The 9,088-nt window shown below is 43.2% G+C and overlaps 1 protein-coding gene across 1 annotated transcript in view; it reads right to left on the minus strand.

Moving 5' to 3' along the window:
- Positions 1–629: 629 nt before the first annotated feature.
- Positions 630–9,088, minus strand: part of COPS4 (COP9 signalosome subunit 4) — a 22,069-nt gene continuing 13,610 nt past the window's right edge. Inside the window, exon 10 of the mRNA XM_069743393.1 lies at positions 630–981. Within this exon, the coding sequence (XP_069599494.1) occupies positions 848–981 (134 nt within the window). The 3' untranslated portion in view covers positions 630–847. The remainder of the gene's footprint in view (positions 982–9,088) is intronic.

Genomic DNA, 9,088 nt, shown 5'->3' on the forward strand with positions numbered 1-9,088 from the left:
GATATCAGTTATGCTTTTGTGTTATTTTTAATGGGGCAAATGAGCGAGAGGAGAGGTCTTCAGCCCTGTCAGCGAATGTTAAATGCGTGTCAGAAATTGACAGCAGCATTTAACAGGTTAACAGCCGCAGGTGGAGCCCACAAAGTCAGGTACACAATATAACAAAATGTACATATGTCGAGAATGGGTTAAAGTGAATCTTTCAGCAGTTTTTTTGCTATGTAATCTGAGAACAGGATGATGTAGGGGCAGGGAGTCTGATTACAGTGATGGATCAACTACTGGACTGCTTGGTGTAGTTTTGATAGAATTACTGTGTTCTAGGTTTCTTACCCCCGATTGCCTTCTGTGTACATTGTGCAAGCTGCTGATCAGTGGTGGAGGCGGGTTACACAGATTTGCTGGACTGAGATGCACCTGAAACCTAGTCCTGTAGTGAATCTCCTGCTGATAAAACACTGATTGTAGTTTAAATACAACGCAACAGAATAAGTGTTGTCCCTGGAATCAGGCTCTCTGCTCCTACCTCATCCTGCTCTCAGATTATATAGCAAAAACTTGCTGACAGAATCCCTTTAAGATGTGTTTCAGAAGCAATATCTTGAATAAAATAAAAGCAGAAGGAAGGGTAGAGAAACAAATGACCTTTATTTCATGTGCATGCCACAAGCACGGCTGCCTTTTATCACACATGCGTCCTAGAATTGTGGTTAAACTTCAGTGACATTCAATAGTTGAAGAAAAATGAAAATTCTTACAAAAGTCCTCCAAGTGCATTGTTCTCGCATAGCCTGACAAGGTTTACTGTATAATCCTAAGGGGTGAGGAGAAACATGGGGTATAGTCTTCACTGCGCCATCTGAGCCTCCATGGCCTGTGCGGTCCACTCCGGTGCCGTCTGACTGATCTTTTCTAGAAGGTTATTGACTTGGAAACATAATGACTGGATCTGTTTGTCCCACGTAGGTAAAGCTTCCCGAGCTGGGGACACAAAGTCAAAAAATAGGTCAAAAGTACATTTCAACAAAGTGCTATGTAAAGATCAGTAGTTGAAGATTACAATTATAGACTTCATATTCTAGCAGAAGGTTGAAGAAAACCAGCCATTCGGTGGCTGCGAGCCGTAAACTGTAATCTACAGCTTCCCACTCTGCCTCTCCCTACAGTATGATGCTACAAAGAAATAAGCAAAGCCCCCCTAAGGATGAGAACTTCCAAAATTTGGGGTCCATTATTTTATTCCTTACAGCTTTTTTTTTTTTTGTCGCAGTCTTTTTTTTTTGTGGGGGTGGGGAGGAAATTAAGTTTTGGATGACCCCGTTCATCTTACTATATTATACACTGAAAAAAGGCAAAGAAAAATTCCAAGTGAAATGACCCGTCCCCCCCCCCCCCAGAAAAGAAACATACATAAATAACAAATACACACAACACAGTTCCACAGTTCCTTTCGGTTTCATTTTTAACAGCATTTAGTGTGGTGCAATAATGAACTGGTGTCATCCTGCAGTGCCGAAAGCAAAGTTTTATTTTAGTGGTTTAACCCCTTAGTGACAGAGCCAATTTGGTACTTAATGACCAGGCCAATTTTTGCAATTCTGACCACTGTCATTTTATGAGGTTATAACTCTGGAACGCTTCAACGGATCCCGCTGATTCTGAGATTGTTTTTTCGTGACATATTGTACTTCATGTTAGTGGTAACATTTCTTCGATATTACTTGCGATTATTTATGAAAAAAACGGAAATATGGCGAAAATTTTTAAAATTTTGCAATTTTCAAACTTTGTATTTTTATGCCCTTAAATCAGAGAGATATGTCACGAAAAATAGTTAATAAATAACATTTCCCACATGTCTACTTTACATCAGCACAATTTTGGAAACAAAATTTTTTTTGTTAGGGAGTTATAAGGGTTAAAAGTTGACCAGCAATTTCTCATTTTTACAACACCATTTTTTTTTTAGGGACCACATCACATTTGAAGTCATTTTGAGGGGTCTATATGATAGAAAATAATGAAGTGTGACACCATTCTAAAAACTACACCCCTCAAGGTTCTCAAAACCACATTCAAGAAGTTTATTAACCCTTTACGTGCTTCACAGGAACTGAAACAATGTGGAAGGAAAAAATGAACATTTAACTTTTTTTGCAAACATCTTAATTCAGAACCATTTTTTTTATTTTCACAAGTGTAAAAACAGAAATGTAACCATAAATTTTGTTATGCAATTTCTCCTGAATACGCCAATACCCCATATGTGGGGGTAAACCACTGTTAGGGCGCACCGCAGAACTTAGAAGTGAAGGAGCGCCGTTTGACTTTTTCAATGCAGAATTGGCTGGAATTGAGATCGGACGCCATGTCACGTTTAGAGAGCCCCTGATGTGCCTAAACAGTGGAAACTCCCCACAAGTGACACCATTTTGGAAACTAGACCCCTTAAGGAACTTATCTAGATGTGTGGTGAGCACTTTGAAGCCCCAAGTGCTTCACAGAAGTTTATAACGTAGAGCCGTGAAAATAAAAAATCGCTTTTGTTTACACAAAAATGATCTTTTCGCCCACAAATTCTTATTTTCACAAGGGTAACAGGAGAAATTGGACTGCAATAGTTGTTGTCCAATTTATCCCGAGTACGCTGATGCGCCATATGTGGGGGTACACCACTGTTTGGGCGCACGGCAGAGCTCGGAAGGGAAGGAGCGCCTTTTTGGAATGCAGACTTTGATAGAATGGTCTGTGGGCATTATGTTGCGATTGCAGAGCCCCTGATGTACCTAAACTGTAGTAACCCCCCACAAGTGACCCCATTTTGGAAACTAGACCCCCCAAGGAACTTATCTAGATGTGTGGTGAGAACCTTGAATGCCCAAGTGCTTCACAGAAGTTTAGAATGCAGAGTCGTGAAAATAAAAAATATTTTTTTTTTCCACAAAAAAGATATTGTAGCCCCCAAGTTTTTATTTTCACAAGGGTAACAGGAGAAATTGGACTGCAATAGTTGTTGTCCAATTTATCCCGAGTACGCTGATGCGCCATATGTGGGGGTACACCACTGTTTGGGCGCACGGCAGAGCTCAGAAGGGAGGGAGCACCATTTGACTTTTTGAGCGCAAAATTGGCTGTCGTGTTTGGAGACCCCCTGATGTACCTAAACAGTGGAAACCCCCCAATTCTAGCTCCAACCCTAACCCCAACACACCCCTAACCCTAATCCCAACCTGATCCATAATCCTAATCACTAACCCTAACCATAATCACAACCCTTACCCCAAAACAACCCTAATGTCAACCCTAACCATAACCCTAATCAAAACCCTAAATCCAACACACCCCTAATCCTAATCTCAACCCTAACCTCAAACCTAACCCTAATCCCAATACACCCCTAATCACAACCCTAACCTTAACCCTAATCCCAAACCTAACCCTAATCCCAAGCGTAACCCTAATGCCAACCCTAACCCTAATACCAACCCTAATCCAAACCCTAACCCTAATCCCAGCTCTAACCCTAACTTTAGCCCCAACCCTAGCCCTAACTTTAGCCCCAACCCTAACCCTAAGGCTACTTTCACACTTGCGTCGTTTGGCATCCGTCGCAATCCGTCGTTTTGGACAAGAAACGGATCCTGCTAATGTGCCCGCAGGATGCGTTTTTTGCCCATAGACTTGTATTGCCGACGGATCGTAACGGATGGCCACACGTCGCGTCCGTCGTGCACTGGATCAGTTGTGTTTTGGCGGAGCGTCGGCACAAAAAAACGTTCAATGAAACGTTTTTTTGTACGTCGCATCTGCCATTTCTGACCGCGCATGCGTGGCCGTAACTCCGCCCCCTCCTCCCCAGGACATAGATTGGGCAGCGGATGCGTTGAAAAACTACAGCTGCTGCCCACGTTGTGCACAATTTTCACAACGTGCGTCGGTATGTGGGGCCGACGCATTGCGACGGCCCCGTACCGACGTAAGTGTGAAAGAAGCCTAACCCTAAATTTAGCCCCAACCCTAACCCTAAATTTAGCCCCAACCCTAAATTTAGCCCCAACCCTAGCCCTAACCCTACCCCTAATTTTAGCCCCAACTGCTGTTCTCCTGCCGGCCGGCAGATGGAGACAGATGGCGGGCGCACTGGGCATGCGTCCGCCATGTTCTTCTGCCGGCGGCCAGGAGGAGCAGCAAGAGGATCCAGGGACCTAGGTGAGTATGCTAGGGTCCCCGAATCCCCCTATTTCTCTGTCCTCTGATGTGCGATCACATCACAGGACAGAGAATTACACTTTACTTTTTTTTTTTTTTTTTGCGGTCGCCGGTAAACAGTTAATTACCGGCGATCGCAAAACAGGGGTCGGTAATACCGACCCCGATCATGCTCTTTGGGGTCTCGGCTACCCCCGGCAGCCGAGACCCCAAAGATTCTCCCGGTGCCGGCCGGCGGGCGCACTGCGCATGCGCCCGCCATTTTGAAGATGGCGGCGCCCACCGGGAGACACGAGGAGCATCGGGGGAGCTAGGTGAGTATTGGGGGGCCACCTGGGACCCCTTTTCTCTGTCCTCCGATGTGCGATCACATCGGAGGACAGAGAAATTAAAAAGAGATCGCTTTTTTTTGTTTGTTTTTTGCGATCGCCGGTAAACTGTTAATTACCGGCGATCGCAAATGCGGGGTGGGTTAAAAACCCCCCGAATCATATTCTCTGGGGTCTCGGCTACCCTCGGCAGCCGAGACCCCGGAGAAAATCGGCCTCTGTGGGGCGCTATGGACTTTTTCCACAGCGCCGTTAATTAACGGCGCTGTGGTTTAAGTACCCTTAGCGGCCGCCGTTAAAAGGCGTATCGGCGGTCGCTAAGGGGTTAAAAAGAATTCTGAAGTGCTTATTTTGTGCAGTGAGCTGTAGTTGTCAATTGCTTTTGTATTGTATTTTTACAGAGAATTGCAGTGACTGAAAAAGAGCTATTGTGCTGGTTTGAGACATATATATAATATATATATTATGCAATCCGTAACCGTTGCTATTAACCCTGTGTGTCCCCAACTTTTTACTATTAATGCTGCCTATGCGGCATCAATAGTAAAAAAAATGTAATGTTAAAAATAATAAAAAACAACCTGCTATACTCACCCTCCGTAGTCCGCCGAGCCGCCGCCATCTTCCGTTCCCAGCGATGCATTGCGAAATTACCCAGAAGACTTAGCGGTCTCACAAGACCGCTAAGTCTTCTGGGTAATTTCACAATGCATCCTGGGACCGGAAGATGGCAGCAACCGCGCGCCCATCGCCACAGCGCCATTGGATCCCAGGGGGTGAATATGTAACAATTTTTTATTTGAATTTTTTTTTTTTCTAACCTGGATATGTGCCCACACTGCTAAATACTGCAGGGGCTACATGGCTGCTACATACTACGTGGGCAGTACTATATACAGTTAGGGCCAGAAATATTTGGACAGTGACACAATTTTCGCGAGTTGGGCTCTGCATGCCACCATATTGGATTTGAAATGAAACCTCTACAACAGAATTCAAGTGCAGATTGTAAAGTTTAATTTGAAGGGTTGAACAAAAATATCTGATAGAAAATGTAGGAATTGTACACATTTCTTTACAAACACTCCACATTTTAGGAGGTCAAAAGTAATTGAACAAATAAACATAACCCAAACAAAATATTTTTATTTTCAATATTTTGTTGCAAATCCTTTGGAGGCAAATCACTGCCTTAAGTCTGGAACCCATGGACATCACCAAACGCTGGGTTTCCTCCTTCTTAATGCTTTGCCAGGCCTTTACAGCCGCAGCCTTCAGGTCTTGCTTGTTTGTGGGTCTTTCCGTCTTAAGTCTGGATTTGAGCAAGTGAAATGCATGCTCAATTGGGTTTAGATCTGGAGATTGACTTGGCCATTGCAGAATGTTCCACTTTTTGGCACTCATGAACTCCTAGGTAGCTTTGGATGTATGCTTGGGGTCATTGTCCATCTGTACTATGAAGCGCCGTCCAATCAACTTTGCAGCATTTGGCTGAATCTGGGCTGAAAGTATATCCCGGTACACTTCAGAATTCATCCGGCTACTCTTGTCTGCTCTTATGTCATCAATAAACACAAGTGACCCAGTGCCATTGAAAGCCATGCATGCCCATGCCATCACGTTGCCTCCACCATGTTTTACAGAGGATGTGGTGTGCCTTGGATCATGTGCCGTTCCCTTTCTTCTCCAAACTTTTTTCTTCCCATCATTCTGGTACAGGTTGATCTTTGTCTCATCTGTCCATAGAATACTTTTCCAGAACTGAGCTGGCTTCTTGAGGTGTTTTTCTGCAAATTTAACTCTGGCCTGTCTATTTTTGGTATTGATGAATGGTTTGCATCTAGATGTGAACCCTTTGTATTTACTGTCATGGAGTCTTCTCTTTACTGTTGACTTAGAGACAGATACACCTACTTCACTGAGAGTGTTCTGGACTTCAGTTGATGTTGTGAACGGGTTCTTCTTCACCAAATTAAGTATGCGGCGATCATCCACCACTGTTGTCATCCGTGGACGCCCAGGCCTTTTTGAGTTCCCAAGCTCACCAGTCAATTCCTTTTTTCTCAGAATGTACCCAACTGTTGATTTTGCTACTCCAAGCATGTCTGCTATCTCTCTGATGGATTTTTTCTTTTTTTTCAGCCTCAGGATGTTCTGCTTCACCTCAATTGAGAGTTCCTTTGACCGCATGTTGTCTGCTCACAGCAACAGCTTCCAAATGCAAAACCACACACCTGGAATCCACCCCTGACCTTTTAACTACTTCATTGATTACAGGTTAACGAGGGAGACGCCTTCAGAGTTAATTGCAGCCCTTAAGAGTCCATTGTCCAATTACTTTTGGTCCCTTGAAAAAGAGGACGCTATGCATTACAGAGCTATGATTCCTAAACCCTTTCTCCGATTTGGATGTGGAAACTATCATATTGCAGCTGGGAGTGTGCACTTTCAGCCCATATTATATATATAATTGTATTTCTGAACATGTTTTTGTAAACAGCTAAAATAACAAAACTTGTGTCACTGTCCAAATATTTCTGGCCCTAACTGTACTACATGGCTGCTATATACTACGTGGGCAGTACTATATACTACATGGCTGCTATATACTACGTGGGCAGTACTATATACTACATGGCTGCTATATACTACATGGCTGCTATATACTAAGTGGGCAGTGTTAGATACTGCGTGGGCTGCATTATATACAACTCATCGGGTATTTACGATACACTTTATTGATCCCGTGGGAAATTATGGATATATATATCTCTATCTATCTATCTATCTATCTATATATAGTGGGCATACTATTTGTATGCTATATACTACATGGCCTGTGCTATACTGTGCTATATACAGTCATGGCCAAAAGTATTGACACCCCTGCAATTCTGTCAAATAATACTCATTTTCTTCCTGAAAATGATTGCAAACACAAATTATTTGGCATTATCTTCATTTAATTTGTCTTAAATGAAAAAACACAAAAGAGAATGAAGCAAAAAACATTGATCATTTCACACAAAACTCCAAAAATGTGCCAGACAAAAGTATTGGCACCCTCAGCCTAATACTTGGTTGCACAACCTTTAGCCAAAATAACTGCGACCAACCGCTTCCGGTAACCATCAATGAGTTTCTTACAATGCTCTGCTGGAATTTTAGACCATTCTTTTTTGGCAAACTGCTCGAGGTCCCTGATATTTGAAGGGTGCCTTCTCCAAACTGCCAATTTTACATCTCTCCACAGGTGATCTATGGGATTCAGGTCTGGACTCATTGCTGGCCACCTTAGAAGTCTCCAGTGCTTTCTCTCATTTTCTAGTGCTTTTTGAAGTGTGTTTTGGGTCATTGTCCTGCTGGAAGACCCATGACCTCTGAGGGAGACCCAGCTTTCTCACACAGGGCCCTGCATTATGCTGCAAAATTTGTTGGTAGTCTTCAGACTTCATAATGCCATGCACACGGTCAAGCAGTCCAGTGCCAGAGGCAGCAAAGCAACCCCAAAACATCAGGGAACCTCTGCCATGTTTGACTGTAGGGACTGTGTTCTTTTCTTTGAATGCCTCTTTTTTTCTCCTGTAAACTCTATGTTGATGCCTTTGCCCAAAAAGCTCTACTTTTGTCTCATCTGACCAGAGAACATTCTTCCAAAACGTTTTAGGCTTTTTCAGGTAAGTTTTGGCAAACTCCAGCCTGGCTTTTTTATGTCTCGGGGTAAGAAGTGGGGTCTTCCTGGGTCTCCTACCATACAGTCCCTTTTCATTCAGACGCCGACGGATAGTACGGGTTGACACTGTTGTAGCCTCGGACTGCAGGGCAGCTTGATCTTGTTTGGATGTTAGTCGAGGTTCTTTATCCAACATCCGCACAATCTTGCGTTGAAATCTCTTGTCAATTTTTCTTTTCCGTCCACATCTAGGGAGGTTTGCCACAGTGACATGGGCTTTAAACTTCTTGATGACACTGCGCACGGTAGACACAGGAACATTCAGGTCTTTGGAGATGGACTTGTAGCCTTGAGATTGCTCATGCTTCCTTACAATTTGGGTTCTCAAGTCCTCAGACAGTGCTTTGTTCTTCTTTCTTTTCTCCATGCTCAATGTGGTACACACAAAGACACAGGACAGAGGATGAGTCAACTTTAATCCATGTCAACTGGCTGCAAGTGTGATTTAGTTATTGCCAACACCTGTTAGGTGCCACAGGTAAGTTACAGGTGCTGATAATTACACAAATTAGAGAAGCATCACATGATTTTTTGAACAGTGCCAATACTTTTGTCCACCCCCTTTTTTATGTTTGGTGTGGAATTATATCCAATTTGGCTTTAGGACAATTCTTTTTGTGTTTTTTTCATTTAAGACAAATTAAATGAAGATAATACCAAATAATTTGTGTTTGCAATCATTTTCAGGAAGAAACTAAGTACTATCTGACAGAATTGCAGGGGTGTCAATACTTTTGGCCATGACTGTAGTATGTGGCTGCTATATACATACATATTCTAGAATACCCGATGCGTTAGAATCGGGCCACCATCTAGT

The sequence above is a fragment of the Ranitomeya imitator genome, chromosome 1 (genome assembly GCF_032444005.1).
Source record: "Ranitomeya imitator isolate aRanImi1 chromosome 1, aRanImi1.pri, whole genome shotgun sequence".
NCBI lineage: Eukaryota > Metazoa > Chordata > Amphibia > Anura > Dendrobatidae > Ranitomeya > Ranitomeya imitator.